Raw genomic sequence first — 25,176 nt, forward strand, 5'->3', positions numbered from 1 at the left:
TGTTCTGTGCAGATTTCTTCTAACAACTGAAATGGTTTGGTGTTCAGTCTCGTCAAGGGAGTTTTAATCAAAATTAGTGTTAAATGTCTTCCCTACAGCAATTCTTCCTCTAAATATTGAAGAGGTCTGATAGATCTAATTTCCCCCCCCTTCCCCCCCAAAACATTACAACTTACAGTGCATTACTTCAGGCTGCAGAGTTCTTGAGGTTAATGCATATCCTCCCACACACACCTGTGTCTGAGATTTCATTTTCTGATATGAAGGGGAGGTGCTGGTTATTCAGAATCCCTTTGATTTCCTTAAATGACTCCTCTTCTGGCTTTCAACTTCTCCACCAATTTGGACAGCCTAAAACACCACTGGTAAATACATCTGTGCCTGCCATTTTGACTGCATCACTCCTTCTGTGGCTTTCTCCTCATTAGATTCAGGTTCCTTGTTCTCAGCTTCAGTGCCCTAGATTTCTTCCAGAAATCCTCCCTCCCTTGTCCTGTCTTGACACTGTAATCTAGATTGCTCTCTCATATATTGTCTTCTTGCTCCCTGTTCTCTAATACTCCCATGCACACAGCTATAGAGCAAGTCACACTCTCCCACCCGGAGAGCTGAGACCAGACCCTATGATAACTGGAGTTGGTAGTAAATCTCTTATCATCCCTGTGGGCCAGACACTAGATGACAAAAACAACAACAACACACACACACACACACACACACACACACACACAAATAGGCAGATCGTGGTCTGCTTTGTGCCTTCAGTAATGGAGCTTCCTGCACTTGGAACAGTTTCTGTTTTATTGTCTGCTAAGCACCATATCTTTATAACCCATGTCTTCCAGAAATCCTTCATCCCTCATTATCCTCACCAATAACTTCTTAACACTCTCCTTCACTTATATTGTAGTCTTGTCTCACCTTTGGCTTGTCTCTGTCAGTCAATAAGCTTTTTGCTGCAGGGTACATGCCTTACTCTGTGTTTTGTAAAGTTCTATGTTTAATTTGTGGCTGTGCTCTGCCAAATAAAAGAAAAAAAAATAGGAAAATTTATCTATTGGGGGAGGCTTTTGAACGCCTGTATTTTATCTTCTGTCCTAAATCGACTTTCTTTTTAAAGGTGCATAGGAGGGTAATAGGACTTTCTGGAAGTCTTTATAGTCGTACCAATTTTGGCAGTAACCCAATAGCTCAGCCGTTCCACTCTGCTATGTCAAATTGACAGCACTGCATACAACATAAAAATAATGAAGTAATAATCCTAATAAAAATCAATAACCATGTCATTCCTTTGAATAGCTCGGGTAGTTAGAGATCAGTGCCTACCCTTAAAAATCAATAACCATGTCATACCTTTGAATAGCTCGGGTAGTTAGAGTTCAGTGCCTACCTTAGAGTTCAGTGCCTATCCTGTGTGGATGGAGCCTTGTGTCCATGTGGAACCCCAGTGATTTCAGAAGCGTGTGTGCTTTGGCTTCAGTGAAGCTCTGTGTGGGTGTAAGTCTCTGCCCCTGCGGATCTGATTGGAGGATCGGAACCATAAAATACTCCTGTTACTGTCTCTTGGTGGAGCAATTACGTCATGGTCTCCAGTACTGCTACCATCAAACTGTGCAACTTAGACACTGAACACGATATTTTGGCAAGATATTTCTTTATCAAAGATTTGAAAAAATATAAGAACAAGATGCTGAGAACCCACCAAAACTGCAGCATAAAAGCAGCTTTTCCTTTATTTCTCACATCCTTAATCCTTTTTATTTCTCAGACAAAGAGAAACTGAAATGACAGTTCAATCACAAAATTAACTAAAGAATCAGCCAGAAAGTGGAACAAATAAGAAGCCATAGAAGCTGCATACCTCACACCAGTTCAAACAGGCAGATATATTAAAAAAACAGACAGCATACAACATCTCCAGGCCAGAAGCACTGTGAAGACAAATTACACATTTGCCTGGAAGCTGGGTGGCACAATATTCTACATTCAGAGATATTAAAACATTAATGCTGATCTATTAAGCAAATCTCTAACATTTGAGTTAATGGTAATGGTAACATAGCAGAATGAATGATTTCAGGAACAGGCTAATATGTCTGATCCATAAATATAAAACAATGATACTGGGAGGGGCTATTAATAAATGAAGTTAATTTAACAGCTAACTTGTAAAAATGAGGGTGTGTTCGATTATCCTGACTTTGTAAAATGGGTACTGTTCAATTAAAAGTTGAGGATTTTTCATTAGTCTTATAAACCACCATCCTAATCTGCAAAATAAAATTTTGATCGTGTCCAAAATTGGCTAATGAAAAAATAATGAAAATGTTCCAGCAGAATCATTCCACGATTTGCACCCAGTCCAAACCCCAAAGTCTAAGTGGATTTTAAATAAATCAATAACCTCTTCCAATTCTACTCTGACAAAACTGTTGTATGGATTAATAATAGCATTACATGCTGTAACATTTCTCTAACAAAACTTTATGCAACCCTGTTTCACCGATTCTGAGAACAGTGTAAAACTAAAACAATACAGGCTTGATTCTACTCCCCAAATGTAAATCAGGAGCATCTCCATTTAAATCAGTGGTCTTCAATCCGCTCTCACTTATACTTATATTGGAGTTGTTCCTGATTTACATTGGTATAAAGGGGGGCAGAATTAGGCCTCATATCTAGTCCAAGCAACCAGATATTATACAAGTTATACATACTTTACAATAGTAACTTCTTAAGATGTGTTTTGTTTTGTTTTTGCCAGCGAGGGGACTGGGCTTAAATCGTGTGAACCTCACACCACATCAGACTCTGCCAAGGGAAGTTGGAATAAACCAGTTCACAGCAAATTTCATTTTACTCCATTGTCGTTGGTTGCCTTTTCTAGGTCTTCCATCATCAAGTCGTGCTGGTTGTTCATCCAGTTCCCTCTCTGAATTGGTTTCCCCTCATCCTTGGCATTTTGAGACGGTTGGTCCTCCAGCAGCTGGTGGGTGGTTGCCGGTAATATGGCATTGCTTTGGCCCCGCTGGGAGTAGAACTCCCTGCGCATCATTTCCCCAGAGCAGAGCTGAAGCTTAAAGGCTGCCTGGAAGCCTTGGCGAAAGTTCTCGTTGAAGAAGCCATAGATGATCGGGTTGATGCTGCTGTTGAAAAAGGCCAGCCAGTGAGCGAAGGGGTAGATGTAAATATTGATGATCCGCAGTTGGACCGCTGTCAGATTGGCATAGTCTGAGAGCATCATCAAAGTCCACAAGGGGAGCCAGGACAGGATGAAAAGCAAAGCCACAACGATGAGCATTTTGATCACCTTCTGCTTCTTCTTGGACACGGAGTGGCGCTGCTCCTGGCTCTGTTTTCCCCGTACAGGTGCCGCTTTGTTGAAGAGAGCGATCCCTATCCTGGCATACATAATGACGATGAGTGAAAGGGGGGCCAGATAGATGTTGGTAAACAGCACTGTTGTATAGATCTTTCTCATTTCCTGGTTGGGCCAGTCCTCCTGGCACCAGTATATAGGGCTGGTTTGATTGCCATAGCCGAGGATCACCCTGAAATACTTTTCCTCTTGTACCTGCAACATGACTGCAGACGGACACATGATGGCAATAGCCAGAACCCAGATGACTGCTAGAATGACAACCGCAGTTGATATGGTGAGCTTCTGCTTAAATGGGTAAACAATGCATCGGAACCTGTAGTGAAGAGATGAAATGCCAGAGAATAGATCTAAAAGCCATATAAAAACCAATGTCAATAAAACCCAGTTCAATCATTTATTTTAAACCTAAGAAATACGCATGCGCAGTCAGGGCCTCAGCTGGTGTAAATCAATGTAGTGACATCAGTGGAGTTTTGCATTTGACACCAGCTGAAGATCTGGCCCATGATTTGTAACAGGGGGTCCTCAAACTTGAGAGTGTGGTCCATATGTCAGTAGAGAAATTGCCTCATAGACCGTTCCCTTCCTAGTCACGATTGGCTGGGCCACCTCTCTGCCCAGTGACAGTTGAAGAACATTCCTGTGGCAACAGCAATAGCTGCTTACGTGGAAAGGTGGCGTTAGGAAAGTATGTCATGTAGTTTTAGGTGTCTCAATGTCATTTAGCAGCTGGCCATGAGGAGGAGTCAGCACCGTGTGACTAATCAGTTCTGCCAACCGGAAGCACATGGACCACAGTTTTGGAACAGCTGATTCATAAACATTTACTTCCACTGCAAATCAGCTTCTCTCGCTGGGCCTGCAGTACTTGACGAACAAGAAATTTTCTACCACGTCTTAGGAAGGAGGTGCACGGCCTGGGGGGTTTGGTCTATTGGACAGAGCATTGGGCCAGGCCCCCGGATGCAGAGCTGTATACACAGCTCTGCCTCTTCTCTGTTGTGCGACACTGGACAGTCGCATCAAATGTGGTCCTGCTCACTGACATCACTCGCCATTAAAAAAGGGTCAGACCCAACAAATGGCCAATCTTGCGTTTAAAAAAAGAAGTTTATTTTATGCTAATTTTGACCATCCTCGACCGAATCCCTCCTTGTGCTTCAGCAGACTGCTACCTCACCACGGGGGTGGGGCCAGCGGAAGCTGCCTGAAGAGACTGCAGCTGCTTCAAAGAAGGGGAAGGGTGGCGTCGAAGGGAGAAGGAAGCGGCTAGGAATCTGGGGCAGGAAGGGAGAGACCTACCCCTGCTCCCAAAATGAGATGAGAGCGGCAGCAGGGGGTCTGAGGCGAAGCAACTGGCTATCTCACTACCCCAGTGGTATTCTGGGCGGGGAACAAGGGAGAAACACCCTCCCCACAGCATTGAAGAGGCAGAAATAGAGGCTGGGAAAAAGTATTTATAACATCCTCCCCTACCCCCAGGAGGGACCCAGAGCAGCCTGGCTCGGGGATGGGAGAAGACATTACATCCCTTCATAAAAGATGGGCAGGCTGGGAGGGAGGAGGAGCTCTTTAGAGTAGCCCAGCAGGCCAAGTCCTGTGATCTTGGCCCTGAGCATGGAATTGCCACCCCTCCTGCTGCTGCTACAGACCTGGGAGGGGGCCTTCTGGTCCCAGCAGCTCTTTGATCTGCCACCTGAAGGGAGAGTAGCAGACACAGGATCTGCCAGCCCCCTCTGGGGCACTCTCCCCAGACAGGGATGGGCGAATTCCTTGCTCTGCTGGGGGATGGGGACTCTCAGACTTCTCTCCCCTTCCCTCAGCAGCAGATCAGAGGGCCCTGGGCTCAGAATATAGACCCGTTGTTCTCAGCTCTGCAAGCAGCAGGCGGGAGAGATGGAGCCACACTAAGGGGGTTCCCCTGCAATGCCTGCTCCTCTACCATCTTTATGGAAATCAAGTGGGGGAAAAAATGATGATGGCCAAACTTTAACCTAGCCGTGCCTCATTCTGCCCATCCCTAAAATGGGCACAATACACCCCATCTCATCAGGGTGTTATGAGGATGAATTGGTAATTGTAAAAATGCTGGGGATCCCGGGATGATAAGCAATATATTTGGTTTTTTTTTTTACTGAATATTGGTTTCAGAGCTTTACATCATCTTACCTGTCAACTGCAATTGCAACCAAAGTGAAAACGGAGGCTGAGACAGAGATTCCCTGGACCATCCCACTCATTTTGCAGACCATGCTCCCAAAGGGCCATCCTGGAAGGTACAAATAGAAATAGCCATAAAAAGGTAAATTGCTTCCATGTCACTTCAGCACTGAAGGCTCAGTAAAGGAGCATCCTTCCCAGAACACTCCCAGAGCTGAAGTGCTCCCCCCAGGCATAATGCTGTCCAAGGGCAGGTGAATGATGGTGCACAGTGCCCCACCACAAGGTAATAAAAGGGGGGCAGAGATTAATGTCAAAGTCTGGCCAGAGATGTTCTTCTGATGACTGATCGTAGCACACATGTATCTGAAGCATTAGCATGAGCACCGGTTAAAGCAGCACCATGTGAGAGGAAAGGGAGATAGACACTATAGCTGCAATGGTTTCACATGCTTCCATATAAAACAGGGACCTTACCTTACAGAGGTATAACTTTCACCTTCTCCTAGCCCCCCACAGTGTGTATCAACTTAGACTCCATTAGAATTACTTAGACTTGGTTAATCACTTAAACTCATTCCTAGTTACCAACAATTTACACGCCACCCTTTACATGTCATCTCTACATCGGACCAACAGAGTCTACTGAATCTAACAGAGAGCAACAGCATCTAATCTGGGAAAACGCACGTGCCAAGGGGTAGAAAGGAGGAATGTAGCAAAAAAAGCAATTAGGAGAAGATACAGGAAGGTGTGTGTTGAAGATGACCACATCTTATTTTAAATTACACTTCCTGGTTTCTCAGCATGTAAGTTCCACCAGCAAAGACTACTTCAGACCCCCTTACAAATGTCTGTGAGTAGGGCTAATGGAGTGTGACTGTACATCTAACATAGACTGTCTCCTTCACCACCTCTGAATGTGTTTAATTCCCAACACTGATTGCAAATAGCCATAGTAATAACTCTTTGTTAGTCTCTAAGGTGCCACAAGTCCTCCTGTTCTTTCTGCGGATACAGACTAACACGGCTGCTGCTCTGAAACCAGTAATAACTCTGTACCTTTCATCACATTGTATTGGTTGGCAGGTGTCGATGTCCCACCTCTGTTGTGTGACACCGGACAATAATGCACCAATCAAAATTTCATTTTAGACATCATGTCCCTCCCATTTCCCACCCTCTTTTTATCTGGTTACATGGCTATGAAGGTCCTGCCAGCCCTTTCCTAAATTTCAAAAGTGCCTTGGTATCGTTTCTGGACCTGTGCGCATTTTCACTGCCGTGCCACCATTTTGGAAAACAAAGAGTGTTTATTTTCTATTTAATGCATCCTTATGTGAATCTTTAAATAAATAATACAAATAATTTTTTTAGGAAAATATGCTTTTATGCAACTAGCTCAAATCTAAATAAATACATAAATTTTATTCAGAAGAATAAATGGGAAGTGATGATATATATTGCATGGGTTTTCCAAATTTTCGTAATTATACAGCTAGTTTACCTCACTGACCAGGTCACTTACAATATTCATATCATTATTAAATATGATAAATAGCTTAATATATAGCAGCTCCATGATGGTCACACCTGGATTAAACATTCATCGTTTGTGAATTGAGAAGGCAGTTTTATTTCCAGGATTCAGCAAACAACCCCCTCATTTACAGAGATGTATTATAGTAAAAAAAAGAGCACAAACAAATTTTCATGGTCTATGCTTTTCTATTTGTTTGGAGTACAGAGATAAAAATTGCAACATCTGTCATCCACACAAACTCCCATCCTTCACTTCTCTACCCTTCTCTTCCTGATATCTGATGGTAAAAGAGATGTTCATTGGGTACCAGCCTCTCCATTTCCTTCTGATAAACATTTTGAGGTTTCATTAGAAGTCTAATGAACCACAAACAAAACAAATAACATTTTTATCTCTGTGCTTCAAACTGTTACAGAATTATGGATTGTTGCTCTGTGAGTGAGGGGTTTGTATTCTCCTGGAAATTAAACTTGCTTAATTTACATCCAGTATAAGAAAGAAATGCAGCATTGTAAACTGTCTGCAAGATGGTTTGTTTGTTTGTTTGTTTTCTCTTGTTTTTTGAATGCTATGTTTTCCACCAGGCAAAACTACCAAAATTAACAGACTTCTTGCATAGTTTGAGCCAAAGGAGCTAATTTCCAATAATTCAAAGTTAAGTGAAGAAATACATAACATTTATGAGTCGGTGGGAGAAATATAGGAATATTTGGGGATGAGGGGCTCAGGGTTTGTAATACCATTAGGGGCTCTTTATTAGTTTTAAATAAACATATAAGAGGGAATGTGTGGAAAAATTTATTTAGATATGTTAGATAACTGTAGATGTGTGCTCCTTTTGGTGGGTATTCTAGTTTAAATCTCTAGTTTAATGATAGCAGCAAAGTTGGTGGTAGCTCAATGATCAGGGTAAAAATTCCTCTACTATTTTAACATTGTACACTAGTGTACGGGCTAAGATTAGGCACAAAAAAAAAGATAAAGATGCCTTTTATTTTATATATTCCAAAAACAGTAGCAACAAAACCAAAGATTAAACTCGATAAGTTTATGGAGGAGATGGTATGATGGGATAACATGATTTTGGCAATTAATTGATCTTTAAATATTCATGGTAAATAGGCCCAATGGCCTGTGATGGGATGTTAGATGCGGTGGGATCTGAGTTACTACAGAGAATTCTTTCCTGGGTGTCTGGCTGGTGAATCTTGCCCATATGCTCAGGGTTCAGCTGATCGCCATATTTGGGGTCAGGAAGGAATTTTCCTCCAGGGCAGATTGGAAGAGGCCCTGGAGCTTTTTCACCTTCCTCTGTAGCATGGGGCACAGGTCACTTGCTGGAGGATTCTCTGCTCCTTGAAATCTTTAAACTGCAATTTGAGGACTTCAATAGCTCAGACATAGGTGAGAGGTTTTTCACAGGAGTGGGTGGGTGAGATTCTGTGGCCTGCGTTGTGCAGGAGGTCGGACTAGATGATCATAATGGTCCCTTCTGACCTTAGTATCTTTGAATCTATGAAAGTCTATGCAGTCATTCTTCAAATATTAACAGCAGGCTCTGAGATCCAAAATGCATGTGGGAGCTTAGATAATACATAAAATAAAGGATACTTGGAACACAAAGTCTTGTCTTATCTTTAAAAAAACAAAACACCTATTATTCAATGTCGTAGAAGTAATACAACCCATACAATGGGCTATGGTCTTAACCAGACAAATTCAAAGCTGTGTCTATGTATCCCGTGTGGTTTGAGTGCCATTATGTTGCACTGCTCACATATGCATACCATTATATCTGTTAAAATAATTTGAAATTAAATAGATTTTTAAAATTTGATACAGAAATCTAGACGAACATTCCTCTGATAGGTACGCAAGTGCTAGACAGGCTCTTTTGTCAATAGCTACTCATCAAAAATATGATTTTTTGTTTGTTTGCATGCTTGTTTTACTCTAACACAACTATGGAAGCAAGGGTTCTTTTGCTGTGTCCTTGAAACTAATACATTCTTTGCAATTCACAAATGATAAATTTCCATGACAGGGTAAATACATACTTATAAACTGCTTCTATAGGGTATTTTATATCCTATGCAATTAATTAGGTAAAAATGTACTAAAATTAAAAGGCCTCTTATACAGTTTAAGCCAATAGGTACTAATTTCTAATACATGTAAAAAGATAAGACGAAAGGTATTACTTTGAGCAAATGGAATATGAATAGAGATTAAACCTATGATACCTCTAGGGGCTCTCTACCAGTTTTGAAAGACAGCTGCTACCAGATTTTAAAGACAGGTGTTAGAGGGATTTATTAGAAAGAGGAAACTTTATTCCTGGTTGAAAATTAAAAACCTGGCTCACTAGTAGATGGTATATAAGGGTCTTTTTAAAGTTTGATAAATAAATCTAGATGTGTGCTTCTTCTGATTTTGGTATTTAAGTTTTAATTTGTATTTTAATATGCTCCTATGCATAGTTCCATAAAAAGCCACAGGGTTAAAGAAAACCTGCAGCTGACTCAGGAAAATGTGGTACATTTTAATGTGCTCTGATGTATAATTCCATTAAAGATAATTAAAAATACCTTTTGATTGGCTCAGCAAATGAGGAGTGTTTTTTTCCGCAAACTCCTCTGCAGCATCTGAGTGTTTATTTAATTTGATTTATACCGAATGGTACTAACGGCATACCAGAATAATTTCATCTGAAAAGAGGTAAAATGCATTAAATATATATTATTTCCCATTTATGCCTCTGTCATCAAGCCTTTCTGCATTTATTTAATTGATTTAGAATTGTACTAGTAGTTTTGTACAATGATTTAATTGAATATATTTAGATTTATGCTAACTGCATAAAAGCACATTTTCCTAAAAGGTAAGGAAAGGGCATGAAATATATATATGTTTGTTTGGTTTTAGTCAGTCTCATAAGAATAGATTTAAAAAAAAATAGGGTTTTCTCAAGCTGTATGGCACCATAAATGCACACCTGTCCAAAAATGATACTGATGGACCTCAGAAAGGGTAGACAGGACTTTGAAATCTATACAGCCAACTTATGTGACAAAAAGGGGGAAGAGGGGAAGAAAGGTGTGTAGTTTAATGCAGGCTTCTAACTGGCTTATATCACAGCACTGGGTGTGGACACTTGTCAAAAAATATGTGGGGAAGAAATGTATAAAGTTATTACCACTAATACTCATCACATTGTGTAATTGTGTCCAATCGCAGGGCTGACAATACCTATTTAAATGAAAAATGTGTGTGTGTATATATATATATATACATATATTAAATTAACCACATGAAAATTCTAGCATATAGTCAATATAAAAAGTCAAAATTTGCCAACTGATCACACACAGTTGCCACGCTATTTCCTAGTCTGTTCCTGGTTCTGCTCTCGGTTACACCAGTCTTTGGTCAACTGAAGTCAACAGAGCTTTGCTGTTGTACACCTAGTGTGCTGGCCTTCTAGGAATGCCTGAGGTACCCTGAAGAAACAGATATGCCTTAGCTGTGCGTATGCGCGAATGACTGGCAACCACTCACTATTGACGACAGCCCTGTATGCCATTTTGGTGACCTCTGCCATGGTTAGTTGAGGATTGGTGACAGGCAGATCTCAGAAGGTTCTGACATATCTCTGAGCCTTTGGAGGCTGCAAAACTGGGTTTGAGGTTTTACAAAAAAAAGAATATGTTGTGAGTTTTTTTTTTTTTTTTTTAAAGCGGTCTGATTTTAATCCATCTGGAAACAGAAAGAGGGGAGATTGACTCATAGTCTAATTTCCATTCCCAGCTCTGGCTAGGACTTGGAAGTGCAGGGACGTGAAAAACAATGAAGAAAAAATGTGAACTGGAGGCCAGGTCCTTAGGTCCAGCCAAGCTTCACTCACTGCAGGACCACGGAAGTGATGGGAAAGGCGGCCAAGTTGGTGCCCTCTCGATCCTGGGGGGCAGCCAGGGATTGGACTGGCTCCCTTTTGTACGTCTGAGTAGCCTCGGGGCATGCTAACTCATGCCTCCAACACACATCACCTTCCCCCATAACCCCCTGATGCCAGGGGGAGTTGGAAGTGGTGGTGAAGAGCTAGCTATGCTGACTTTTTACCATTGTGGGGGCAGGTTTCACCCTCACTAAGGGTAGTGAGACCACCTATGCTGTGATGGCAGCTTCCTGGCACCTTTGAATCACTCTCATGGTGCCCAGAAGCCAAAGCAGGGGCCAAAGATCTGGCTCTGCATGTTCTTGAACTTGATATATATTTAGGGCTCTAGTCCAGGGCAGGCTTGGGCAAAGATTTTTGTTGGTTCTTCTTTTGCACATCCTGAGTGAGAACCAAACTCTGTAGGAGATTTCCATGATCGCTCCAACATTTATATCATCAGGTTCTACCTACCTGTTACGATGTTATCGAGGAGAGTGGTGGGCATGCAGAATATCCCCACCAGTAAGTCACTGACAGCCAGATTCAAGATGAAGAGGTTTGTGACTGTGCGCATGTGCTTGCTCCTCAGAACAATGAAGCAAACCACTCCGTTGCCAAGCATACACAGGAGGAAGATGAGGAGGTAGGAGATGATGAAGACGGCTGCCACTGCTGGCTGATGAAGGTAGAAGTCCACATAGGAAATGTTGTGGTCTGGGTATGGATGCTTGTATGTCCCATTGAAACTCAGCATCTGAGGCCAACTGAGTGAAGAATTGGAATCCACTTCCTCATTCATATTGAGTTGTGCCTTGTAAGATTAAAAACAAGAGCACATTATAATATGCCTGAAAGCTGCCTAAAGGGATCTGTGTGCCCATTTCCCATTAAAATAGGCACTGCTGTTGTTTTATAATCTTGTAATACCTGTACAAACAATTATATATATACCACATCTGGCACCTGCCCTCTGCCCACTCATATTTGCCAGGACTGATTATAGCAGCCCATCGCCTGAGCAACCACAAACAGCTGCTGCTTTTTTTTCCCCCCAAAATATACAATGTACCATCAAAGTTATTCCTTCTTTCCTTCACTAATTTGGGTGCTGTGGTTTCTGGGTGTCCAGTTTGAGACAGCTTGGGCCTCCTGCTTAGACGTGGCTTCTGTGGGCGCTGTGTTTAAATTTGGGCACCCAAAATTAATGGCCACTTTAAAAAATGTAGGCCTTTCCATCTGGTACTTCACACCCCTCAGAGCTAGAATAAGGAGATTTCAGTCATTAGGAATCTAGGAATCCTCCCTTTCTGATGGGATGAGGCTTTTGTTTCTAGCAACTGTAGATCATAAGATATCACGAGACTTTAACGTCAGGATATTTCTACTGTGGTGCGTATCGCTGTGCATCTAAAAGGGGATGTGGTCGTTCTGTTTTCTGTGAGTTGCACCTTCCAATGAAGAGAAGTTGCTACCTACTTGCAACAGCAACTGAGAGACTGTGTTTCACTTCAGGTGTAGAGTATTAGTGAATCACTGTCCTCTCTCGCTCACAGAGACTTTGTTTGTTGTTTGTTCTTTCCTTTAACAAGAAATAAGACATTTAAACCAGGAAATTTATATTTTGTGCTTAGGATCATCTAGCAGTTAAGGTGCTGGCCTGGGACTCTAGATATCTGGATTCATTTCCTGGCTCTGCTGCTGACTTCCAATGTGACTGTGGGTAAGTCGTACTTCATCTCTCTGTGAGCTCCCCATCTATAAAAAGTAGATAATACTGCTTTTCCCATTCTGTGTCCATCTCATGTATTCGCATTGTAACATCCTTAAAGCAGAGGTCATCTCTCATTCTGTGTTTGTACAGCACCTTGCACCATGGCGCTCTGATCTTGGTTGAAGAATCTAGGTACTACTGTAATGCGATTTATAAATAATAATAATAAATACTGAATTATGTTTCTTTGTGCTTTATTTAATTTGCTGGCTTGTGAAATGTTTCCCATCTTTGTGCCTTCCTTGGGTATATTAGAAACCTAACCTAGTTCTGCATCATCCTGGAACGCAGTAGATTTGACTCACCAAGAATGGTAGCGTGGCAATGTTTGTTAGTATTAGAAATGAGGTGGGAGTGTTTTGATGACACAGGCATCTGAGTCTGACCACGTCAAACTTGTGTCAGTAATTGCCCACAGATATTTCAATAGTGTTGTTGACTCTTCTAGAGTGGCCCTTAGAGGCAATGTGATCGCTACAGTTTTCTCTTCCCTTCCCCACCCCACCCATCAAACTACACACAGTAACCTATTGAAAATAACACTGTAAGCCAAACTGTGACCCAACTTGCTCAGCTGTGCTAAGGAGTCAGGGATCATACGCTAGCTCAGCTATTGAGTCACAGTAATAATACTGTATTGATAGTAGCTCAATAGATAGGTGTCGCTGAGCCTGTTTGAATGCAGCTGGTTAACATTTCCACCTGAACCATTCACCTGCCTTGGAACTTCAGAACATCTTGCAGAATTTCACACTGCAAAGACTTGGTCTAACATTTTTCAGTTTTACTATGACAAGGTTGCTGCATGAACCATAATATTTTGCAAACAAACTAGAAGAAAGTGCATGGGAATTTAAAACATCTTTCCCCTTATTTGTTTCCATCAATGTTTGAAGTGCTTTTTTTCCGCTCCCACCTAAATATTGGGGCATAGAATGTAGGGGTTTAGGGACAGATTGTAATGCTATTCCTCATATGAGTAACGTTGTCATCAATGGAACTGCTTTGTGAGGAAGGGGTTCATAAGCTGGCCCTCCAGTGGCACACCAAAATAGGATGCCACTCACAGGAGTTGTGCAGCTGTAAAGAGAGACAAGGAAATTATAAAAGTGTTCGCTTTTCCTTTGCTTTACTACTCATTTGTAACCAAGAGCTGAACCTGTTCTCTCAGTGCCAGCCCAGCTATGCTTTTATTGTGTTTAATTTTTATTTAGATATTTTTGTCTCTCTCTTTTCAAACTTTGTTTCACTTTGCATGTGTGTAATTGGTGGCAGAGTCTGCACATTTAGGGCTATGCTTTTGTCAGATGTTCATAAGTCAGGGAACCTGGTCATCGATCTCAGAGAGAAAGGGGTCACTAACTTCAGAGGAAAAGGGGATCGTTTAATCAGAAATGAGGGCTCTGCAAGGACCGTCCCCAGCAGGTGCTGTGTGGGAGCTAATATAGACCAATGTGAGTACAAGGATTGCTACAGAACAAGAGGATTGCCTGGTGGGTGCAGTTACAATAAGTCACCCAGATGTTCCCAGGTTTGCATGTCCGTACATCTCAAGAAATGAGTGGACACCACACCAACCAAAATGGCTGACTTCAGTGGACACTGTGGGTACTTACCTACCGCCTCTGAAAAGTAGGCCTCAAGTCCCACAGCAAATCAGCCTTGTTCAGAAAAGCCTTCCAATGGAGAAAAAGAGGGAAATTTTGTTATGAAACCCTTTCGCATTATATGTCTTGTACAGAAAGTAACTTTGTAGATCACTGCCTAAAATATATCACAGTAATACGTAACACTTTATGGGCCAGATCCTCAGCTGATGTAAATCGGTGTAGCTCTGTTGCTGGCCCTATGCTTTTATATAAAACTATAAATAAAATTAAAAGGAGGGGAAAAGCAGAAATCTTTGTGCAGGAAAGATTTTTGTTCTTCACCTTGAACCTGAAAGACACAACAAATATTAATAATACAGCTGACAAAATATTTCCACCACACTTTCACCAACTCTTGGAGTTATACTGTGCAGAAATTTTAGCTTCAGCCTTTGTTTATATGTCACACACTCTATTTTTTGCCCTCTAGCTCCAGTAGAATTGTGAGATCCTGCTCATTCTTAATGATCATCTTAACCCATATCAGACTTTTAACCTTTGTGACACAACCCATGTAAAACTGATATGAGACACCAGATTACAGCTACATCGGTGTCTTGACATCTGCAGCGACTCCAGACACCCTAACTTCTTTTCAGCACCCAAGTGGTTTAAACTGATTCTTAGTTTTATCTTCCAGATGGAGACTTTGAAACTCAACTAAATTAGGTACTGAATAAGGTCAGATTTCTGTCCAATGTACAACTCACAATTTGGAAGTAATTTAATTAAAACAGGCTTATTTATATACTGATCAGGCATATATAACTAGGTCAAAGGAGCAGTGTTGATTTTAGTTAATAATAAGACCAATTAACCTCATATTAAAATAGGTGACAGAAGACACAAATAATAAATAAGAAAGGAAGCTCTCAAGACACTTCCCATATTTGTTTCTCTTGACTGGGTTGTAAATTGAACTTATGAGCATCCACCAGCGTGATTAGTCATGGGGAGAGAAGGGAAATGTTGGCAGGATCTTCTTTTTAACGGAGAATTGTGATAGGCCCAAGAGCATTAAAAGTATGTTAACAGAGTGTGAATATAGATACTGGCAAATAATGACGCCCAGGACTGGGCCTTGAGGCAGGGCTCTGAAGAAGGGATGTGTATACTAGAGCTGGAATAGGGTAAATTCCCTCGCTAGCTCTGATCTATGGCAAGGGAAAGGCTCCAGAAGTTCCCTGCAGTGGGGAAAGGCTCTGACAGCAGGGAGGCAGCCGGAAACTATACTGCCAAAAACAGCAGTGTAGACGGGACAGGCACTGCTTGGGCATGTCGAGAGAGAGCTGTGCATGGTACATATCCACAGGGTTTACTCGTCTAAGCAATGCCTCACCGTCTACACTGCTATTTGTACTCCTGCTAGGGGCATGCAGTGCATGTCCTCCATATGCCACCATAAGATCTGTGCAGTGTAGACGTACCTCCAGAGACAGGCTCTGGGTAGATCATAAGTGACATATGGACCTTATTCCACTGCTGGGCTACTAAGATACTGACACATTCTGTCCCAGTAGAAACACCAGAAATCGGTGGGCAGTTCTGACTTATTTTAAAAGTCATATTTGGCTTCATTTTGTTACTAAGCAAGACAAACCTGTGGAGGTGCCCCGCTACCAACATTGCAGGGTTGCTGCTGAGACTCACTGAGATACTTAATGAAAAGTAAACGAAACACCAAGGAATGAAGCAGCATGTGCAAGCAATGCTGCATCCCCAATAGTCTTGCAGGGTAAACAAAGCACTGTAACATACCTTTATAAAGCTAATGGGATTGTGCAATCAAAATGTAAGAAATTTACACCCATGCGGAGGGCCAGCATGAAGCCGCTGCATCAGTTAAGTTTCACAGCCTATTTGGAAGGCTTAAGTAGGACACTGGCAGTACAGTTAACCCCACGTGTTCTTAAAAACCAGAAGCCAGTCCCCAAAAAAACATAAGGAGGACTTGCGGCACCTTAGAGACTAACCAATTTATTTGAGCATAAGCTTTCGTGAGCTACAGCTCACTTCATCAGATGCATAAAGTGGAAAGTACAGTGAGCAGATTTTATTCATACACACAGACCATGAAAAAATATACATTGTAAGGAGAGTGATCACTTAAGATGAGCTATTACCAGCAGGAGAGCGGGGTGGGGGGAGTAATTACCTGCTGGTGAGTGCAGAGCTCATCAGCAGAGGTGACTATGATGGAGTCCCAGAATCGCAAAAGAGCTCCAGCATAGACCGAACGGGAGGTACGGGATCGGATCGCTGTATGGGGAGAGGAATCCGTGCTATCAGAACTATGTTCCAGTTTTCGAAATGCCAAAACATTTGTCAAACTCTCCCAGGGCATGAAGGACAGAGGCCATAACAGGGACCCAAAGCAGTGCTGCGTGAAACTTAAGGAGCTGAGGCAAGCCTACAGAAAACCAGAGACAAATGGCCGCTCCAGGTCGGAGCCTAAAACATGCCGCTTCTATGATGAGCTGCATGCCGTTTTAGGGGGTTCAGCCACCACTATCCCAGCCGTGTTGTTTGACTCCTTCAATGGAGATGGAGGCAACACGGAAGCAGGTTTTGGGGAAAAGGAAGATGATGATGATGATGAGGAGGTTGTAGATAGCTCACAGCAAGCAAGTGGAGAAACCGGTTTTTCCGACAGCCAGGAACTGTTTCTCACCCTGGACCTGGAGCCAGTACTCCTTGAACCCACCCAAGACTGCCTCCCGGACCTGCCAGATGGAGAAGGGACCTCTGGTGAGTGTACCTTTTAAAATACTATCCATGGTTTAAAAGCAAGCATGTTTAATGATTAATTTGCCCTGGTACTCGCAGCTCTCCTGGATATACTCCCAAAGCCTTTGCAAAAGGTTTCTGGGGAGGGCAGCCTTATTCCATCCACCTTGGTAGGACACTTTACCACTCCGGGCCAGTAGCACATACTCGGGAATCATTGTAGAACAAAGCATTGCAGTGTATGTTTGCTGGCGTTCAAACATCCGTTCTTTATCTCTCTGTGTTATCCTCAGGAGAGTGATATCATTCATGGTCACCTGGTTGAAATAGGGTGCTTTTCTTAAGGGAACATTTAGAGGTGCCCATTCCTGCTGGGCTGTTTGCCTGTAGCTGAACAGAAATGTTTCCCACTGTTAGCCACGGGGAGGGATGAGAGGCTAGCCACGCGCTGGGGGGAGGCAAAATGCAATCTTGGAACGAAAGCACATGTGCTATGTATGTAATGTTAACAGAAAGGTTTCCTGTGAAAGAGTGTACCCATTGTTCTATAAAATGTGTCTTTTAAAATACCACTGTCCCTTTTTTTTCTCCACCAGCTGCATGTGTTTCAAGGATCACAGGATCTTCTCCTTCCCAGAGGCTAGCGAAGATTAGAAGGCGAAAAAAAACACACGCGTGATGAAATGTTCTCTGAGCTCATGCTGTCCTCCCACACTGACAGAGCACAGACGAATGTGTGGAGACAGACAATGCCAGAGTGCAGGAAAGCACAAAATGACCGGGAGGAGAGGTGGTGGGCTGAAGAGAGTAAGTGGTGGGCTGAAGAGAGGGCTGAAGCTGAAAGGTGGTGGCAGCGTGATGAGAGGAGGCAGGATTCAATGCTGAGGCTGCTGGAGGATCAAACTCATATGCTCCAGCATATGATTGAGCTGCAGGAAAGGCAGCTGGAGCACAGACCGCCGCTACAGCCCCTGTGTAACCAACCACCCTCCTCCCCAAGTTCCATAGCCTCCTCACCCAGACGCCCAAGAATGCGGTGGGGGGGCCTCCAGCCACCCAGCCACTCCACCCCAGAGGATTGCCCAAGCAACAGAAGGCTGGCATTCAATAAGTTTTAAACTTTTAAAGTGCTGTGTGGCCTTGTCCTTCCCTCCTCCACCACCCCTCCTGGGCTACCTTGGTAGTTATCCCCCTATTTGTGTGATGAATTAATCAAGAATGCATGAATGTGAAGCAACAATGATTTTATTGCCTCTGCAAGTGGTGATCGAAGGGAGGAGGGGAGGGTGGTTAGCTTACAGGGAAGTAGAGTGAACCAAGGGGCGGGGGGTTTCATCAAGGAGAAACAAACAGAACTTTCACACCGTAGCCTGGCCAGTCATGAAACTGGTTTTCAAAGCTTCTCTGATGCGCACCGCGCCCTCCTGTGCTCTTTTAACCGCCCTGTTGTCTGGCTGCACGTAACCAGCGGCCTGGCGATTTGCCTCAACCTCCCACCCTGCCATAAACGTCTCCCCCTTACTCTCACAGATATTGTGGAGCACAGAGCAAGCAGTAATAACAGTGGGAAATATTGTTTTTGCTGAGGTCTAACCGAGTCAGTAAACTGCACCAGCACGCTTTTAAACTTCCAAATGCACATTCTACCACCATTCTGCACTTGCTCAGCCTGTAGATGAACAGCTCCTGACCACTGTCCAGGCTGCCTGTGTACGGCTTCATGAGCCATGGCATTAAGGGGTAGGCTGGGTCCCCAAGGATAACTATAGGCATTTCAACATCCCCAACAGTTATTTTCTGGTCTGGGAATAAAGTCCCTTCCTGCAGCTTTTGAAACAGACCAGAGTTCCTGAAGATGCGAGCGTCATGTACCTTTCCCGGCCATCCCACGTTGATGTTGGTGAAATGTCCCTTGTGATCCACCAGTGCTTGCAGCACTATTGAAAAGTACCCCTTGCGGTTTACGTACTCGCCGGCTTGGTGCTTCGGTGCCAAGATAGGGATATGGGTTCCGTCTATGGCCCCACCACAGTTAGGGAATCCCATTGCAGCAAAGCCATCCACTATGACCTGCACATTTCCCAGGGTCACTACCCTTGATATCAGCAGATCTTTGATTGCGTTGGCTACTTGCATCACAGCAGCCCCCACAGTAGATTTGCCCACTCCAAATTGATTCCCAACTGACCGGTAGCTGTCTGGCTTTGCAAGCTTCCACAGGGCTATCGCCACTCGCTTCTCAACTGTGAGGACTGCTCTCATCTTGGTATTCTTGTGCCTCAGGGCAGGGGAAAGCAAGTCACAAAGTTCCATGAAAGTGCCCTTACGCATGCGAAAGTTTCGCAGCCACTGGGAATCGTCCCAGACCTGCAACACTATGCGGTCCCACCAGTCTGTGCTTGTTTCCCGAGCCCAAAATCGGCGTTACACCGCATGAACCTGCCCCATTAGCACCATGATGCCCACATTGCCAGGGCCTGTGCTTTGAGAGAAGTCTGTGTCCATGTCCTGATCACTCACGTGACCGCGCTGACGTCGCCTACTCGCCCGGTATCGCTTTGCCAGGTTCTGGTGCTGCATATACTGCTGGATAATGCGTGTGGTGTTTAATGTGCTCCTAATTGCCAAAGTGATCTGAGCTGGCTCCATGCTTGCCGTAGTATGGCGTCTGCACAGAAAAAAGGCGAGGAACGATTGTCTGCTGTTGCCCTGACGGAGGGAGGGGCGACTGATGACATGGCTTACAGGGTTGGCTTTCAGGGAATTAAAATCAACAAAGGGGGTGGCTTTGCGAGTAACAGAATGGCCCCCTCAAGGATAGAACTCAAAACCTCAAGGATAGAACTCAAAACTGGGTTTAGCAGGCCATTGATTTCATGGAGGGAGGGAGGAGAAAATGAATACAAAACAAATCTGGTCTATTTCTTTTTTTGATCCGCTTCATCTATCTTTATACATCTTGCTGGCAGCAGACTGTGCAGTACAACCACTAGCCATCGTCATCTCCTGGGTGCTCGGCAGAAGACGGTGCAGTATGACGACTAGCCATCATCTTCTGCTGGCTGCAGATTAAAAGACAGTGCACTGCCGGTAGGACTGAATTGCCATGAAACGAAAATTAAAAGGCAAATGACCTGGCTGAGTCAATCCCATGTTTGCTACAAAACCAACTTCCATAAATTCGACATCATTTCGTAGTGTAGACAAGGCCTCAGACAGGCCATGTGGAAGCATGCTCCCTCCAGTAGATGTGGTCAATGACGTCTATCCTCTGCCACTCCATCTGCTTGATATTTGTTCTGGACTCTTATGCCCAATGACAGTGAGGCATTGGAAGCTGAGAGCATCTCTGGTCCATCAAGCATCTGTCCAGGATGCTCAGAAGAAACCTCTGTACCTGCAGACCCTTGTTGTTCCACTTCAAGAGAGTGAACTTCCCAATTCTCTCTCCCCAAGCTGTCCTGCCCACAGAGTAAGCTCCCCCAGTCTCTCACAGCTCTGCCCCTCACGATCCAGAGGAGGCAGAGGACTCAAAATTCACTGTGAACTTCTTGTTCCCACAGAGGATCATTCAGAGGAGCAGACCCTAGAAACCACTCACACCCCTAAGCTCTCTGGGGGATAGCTATGGAATGAAAGAATTAAAGGTAGCTTAATTTTGGTTAAGAAAACTATATGTTTGTTTTCTAGTTTGTGGTGGTAAGTAGAGAAAGATCCTAATCAGCAAGTACAGGAAGGCCGTGAGAACAATGAGTTAGAAGACCAGAATGTAATGGGAAGGATGTATGGTTTAAAAAGTAACGAATAAAATACAGGAAAGTTTTCTCTCAACAAGAGGGGGCTGTAGCTACAAGACAAAGAAAAACTATCTTGTAAAAAATAAGCACAAACCTTCCCACGCGCCAATGTTATCTTGAAACTGAGGCCCATGTGAAGAAAAGGGCAACAGAAGAAAAACGGTTGATAAGAAAGATGGGAAGAGGAGATAAGAAGGGAAGGCCTTAGAAAAAGGAAAGTAGCAAGGGTGAACTGTCCCTGACTGGGTGTTACTGACACTAGCAATTATGTTTGCTGAAGAGCCATAAATTTGAGGTTGTTCATCAGATCCAGTCCAATCACACTGCGGCAAACTGGGATTAAAGGACTCTTCTCTGGTCTGGTCCATCAGTGAGTATAAATGATCATAAATTTGTAACTGTTTTGTTACTGTCTGGGTGTTGTAAATGCTTAATGGTTAGGCTTTTATACATGTTTAGAGCAGTAGTATGAATAGCATTTGGGCTTTGGATTTCATAAAAGAATATATGGTTAAGTTAATGTTTGCCCTATATTTTTAACATTCATAACTAATAATTTCAGCACTTTTTGACATGAAAGCAAAGCTGTCCATTGTATGCTTGGACTACGGGTTTACTTATTTAAGGGAAACGTATCCTGCCAGCACCCATCAGTCAAAGCACTGGGCTCCAACCTAACATAAAGACACAGCAAACTCTGCTGTGAAGCTCCTGCCAAGCATTTCAAAAATCCTTATGTTACAGCAGCATGAAAGAAAGCTCTGCAGGTCAGCAAGGATTCCTAGCCTGGACCATTTAGACAATCCTGATCTGGAGGAGACTTTTCTGTGATTCTTGACAAGCAAGACTCACCTTTGCATCCTACTTCTGAGCCATGCTGAGCTCTCCTGGTCTGCAGCCAAAGGTTGGGCTTGCAGAGCTAGCAGACTCGAACTTACATGCAGAACCGGCAATGCTCTTGGACAGCTCCATAGACCGAAATTGTAGCCCCACCAGAAATTGTAGCCCCAAAGTTTGCTCTTGCAATGATTACAACCACCACAGGTGAAAAACAACAACGTGTCTGGTGTCAACTTAAAGACTTAACAAATTTATTTGGGTATAAGCTTTTGTGGGTAAAAAACCCACTTCTTCAGATGCATGGAGTGAAAATTACAGATGCAGGCATAAATATACTGACACAAGAAGAGAAGGGAGTTACCTCACAAGTGGAGAACCAGTCTTGACAAGGCCAATTCAATCAGGGTGTATGTGGGCCACTCCCAATAATTGATGAGGGGGTGTCAACACCAAGAGAGGGAAAGTTGCTTTTGTAGTGAGCGAGACACTCCCAGTCCCTATTCAAGCCCAAATTAATGGTGTTAAATTTGCAAATGAATTGTAGCTCTGCAGTTTCTCTTTGAAGTCTGTTTTTGAAGTTTTTTTGTTGAAGGATGGCTACTTTTAAATCTGTTGTTGAACGTCCAGAGAGATTGAAGTGTTCTCCTACTGGCTTTTGTATGTTACCATTCCTGATGTCTGATTTGTATCCATTTATTCTTTTACGTAGAGACTGTCCGGTTTTGGCCAATGTATATGGCAGGGGGCATTGCTGGCACATGATGACATATCACATTAGTAGATGTGCAGGTGAATGAGTCCCTGATGGTGTGGCTGATGTGGTTGAGTCCTCTGATGGTATCACTAGAGTAGATATGGGGACAGAGTAGGCAACAGGGTTTGTTACAGGGATTGGTTCCTGGGTTAGTGATTCTGTGGTGTGGTGTGTAGTTACTGGTGAGTATTTGCTTCAGGGTGTGGGGCTGTCTGTAAGCGAGGACTGGTCTTAACCATTAATTAATTAACACCATTTAACAGGTAAAAGGCTCCGTCCTGTGGAGCTCATAAGCTCCACAGGAGCATAAAGATTTCATTACAGAATCTGTTTCTGCATTAAAATACAGAGCTTGCTAAATTGAAAAATTTCTGCATAGATGTTATCTATGATATTACTTTAATCATGCAGGTAGTACTGCACTGCTCAACGACAGAAAAAGTCATTACTGTGTATGTGCAGAACTCAGATTTTACTCTCTGTGAATGGACCTTGCCAATGAAAAATACTGTTCTGAAAGCTAGACACAAAGCTTTGACTAGCAGAGCTATTACTGTAGCATACTGCCTCCCCCCAAACCACTCTAAGATTAGCTAGGAGAACATGAGTCTGCTACTTATGCCTCCCCATGGCTCATCCCTGGTGCACCTAAAACCACAATTAACTTCAGCAGACGTTGAAGGTACCTAGCAAACTCAAGTGCAATAAAGCAAAAGGAGAAGTAATGTGAGAGTTGTTCATAGAACCGGTCACTGAAGAAGACACTTTTCTAGGCTGCATCACTCACGTTTCAACTGCCAAAAATATATGACAAAAATGCCCTCTTCTGTTTTATTCTCCTTCTCTGTGGTGAATAACATCACCTAATCTCACAGGGTCTTGAAGATAAGTTTATTAAAGCTTGTGGAGCACTCAGACACTGTAATGAGATCACCATAGAAATACCGTGAGGAAATTAATAATGTATTCAGGGCAGGGTTTGGATAGTGTGCTTTAAATAATACATGGGACCACACACTGACTGAGGATAAACAGAAATATTGAAAAACTTCCCATTCAGAGGTCCTGTGGGGGGAAAAAGGTATGAGACCATGTAATTAAATATTGTATCATAATGCATATGTGCATGGGGACTGAATTAAGGTTGCCCGATCAACCTTAATTCTCGCATTTCCTAGCTTTTGAATGCTTGATTTTGCAACTGTAATGTTCTTTTAATGTAATATTATGTATGGTACATAAGGACTCCCAAATGTGTACATTTAAGTGGCTGTGCAACTTGCATTATATTTAGACCCTTTTCAAATGCATAATATTTACTTGACCAGAATGACCCCTTCAGAGCTGTTACTTTTTATTGTGCATTTTCCAAAAGAGAGAGACTAGGACTCACTAGCAGAAAGTTGTAAAAATGTTGATAACCAACACTGTGCTAAAACCAGCATTAAAAAGTACTGGGCATGTTTTGTAGTTTGTCTGTGTATGTGGGATGAGACCCTAGGGCCACGGGCAAAGCCTGTTGACTCAGTGGTAAGAGTACAATGGATGGGGAAAGGCTTTGGATCAGGTCCTTGGTCTTCAGGAGAGGCCAGATCCTGCAGCCACAGGAAGGGCTGCAGAAGACCCTGAACACTGTGGGATTGGAACATTTCCACTGCAGGTGTGAATCAGCGCAGGCAGTTCACACCACAAGAAGCTGCAGAGCACAGAGGAGTGTTTTGGAAACAGGCCCGGGGAAGAATGGAACTTGTGCATCCTTTGCCTCCTCAAATCTACCAGCCAAAGGAGGATACTGCAGACATGGGCCCATTTCTCTAATAAAACACAGACAGAGGTTCATTAAATATTGATCCCTTTGGAACCCTGCTTGTAATTTCTGTTACAGCTTGAGAACAGCTCGGTTTATGGCTACGCTTTGCCTTCCGATTATTTTTTAATTCCATGAGGGAAAATGGCCTCGGCTGTAGGGAACTACAGGCTGGGCATGAAGTTAAAGTGGCTTGTTTAGAATGTCCTGTGTTGTCTCCAGGCCATTCCATAAAGAATGACTTTGTGCACATCACATTCTACTGGCTAGAGATCTCCCTTGGAATAACGTGAGCTGCTTCGAGCTCTGTTCCCACACCTGGCAGGTGCTCTTGGCCACAAGGAATCTGGCTTTTGTACCTTATCAGCTGTACTGTCAATTATTACTGTACTGTCAATCATTAGTTGTTTCCTGCATCTTTCCCAGTCCCTGATGCTGAAGTCCTTGTGCATGCGAAATACCCACTGGTGTCAGGGAATGGGGAGTTAGACTTCTAATTTGCCATCTTGTATCATTACAGATTTTCATCCGCTCCGTCCTTTCATTACGGGTGAAATTCACCCCAGTGCAGTGTGCAAGTATTAAGACCATAAGAGCGGCCATACTGGGACAGACCAAAAGTCCATTTAGCCCAGTAACCTGCCTTCCAACAGTGGCCAATGCCAGGTGCCCCAGAGGGAATGAAGAGAACAGGTAATCATCAAGTGATCCATCCCCTGTCATCCATTCCCAGCTTCTGGCAAACAGAGGTTAGGGACACCATCCCTGCCTATCCTGGCTAATAGCCCTTGATGGACCTATTCTCCATG

The 25,176-nt window shown here is 43.3% G+C and overlaps 1 protein-coding gene across 4 annotated transcripts in view; it reads right to left on the reverse strand.

Annotated features, from left to right (window-relative positions):
* Nucleotides 1–1,708: 1,708 nt before the first annotated feature.
* NPFFR2 (neuropeptide FF receptor 2) overlaps nucleotides 1,709–25,176 on the reverse strand; it is a 37,286-nt gene continuing 13,818 nt past the window's right edge. For 2 of the 4 annotated variants that reach the window (XM_048847752.2, XM_048847750.2), the window contains exons 2-6: nucleotides 14,410–14,469; nucleotides 12,499–12,601; nucleotides 11,494–11,833; nucleotides 5,552–5,651; nucleotides 1,709–3,695 (exon numbers count right to left, since the gene is read on the reverse strand). In XM_048847752.2, coding sequence (XP_048703709.1) covers nucleotides 2,852–3,695; nucleotides 5,552–5,651; nucleotides 11,494–11,821 — 1,272 coding nt within the window. In that variant the 5' untranslated portion in view covers nucleotides 11,822–11,833; nucleotides 12,499–12,601; nucleotides 14,410–14,469 and the 3' untranslated portion in view covers nucleotides 1,709–2,851. The remainder of the gene's footprint in view (nucleotides 3,696–5,551; nucleotides 5,652–11,493; nucleotides 11,834–12,498; nucleotides 12,602–14,409; nucleotides 14,470–25,176) is intronic. The other 2 variants (XM_048847751.2, XM_048847749.2) reach the window with 1 other exon arrangement.

Source organism: Caretta caretta, chromosome 4, assembly GCF_965140235.1.
Source record: "Caretta caretta isolate rCarCar2 chromosome 4, rCarCar1.hap1, whole genome shotgun sequence".
In the NCBI taxonomy this organism is placed as follows: Eukaryota; Metazoa; Chordata; order Testudines; family Cheloniidae; genus Caretta; species Caretta caretta.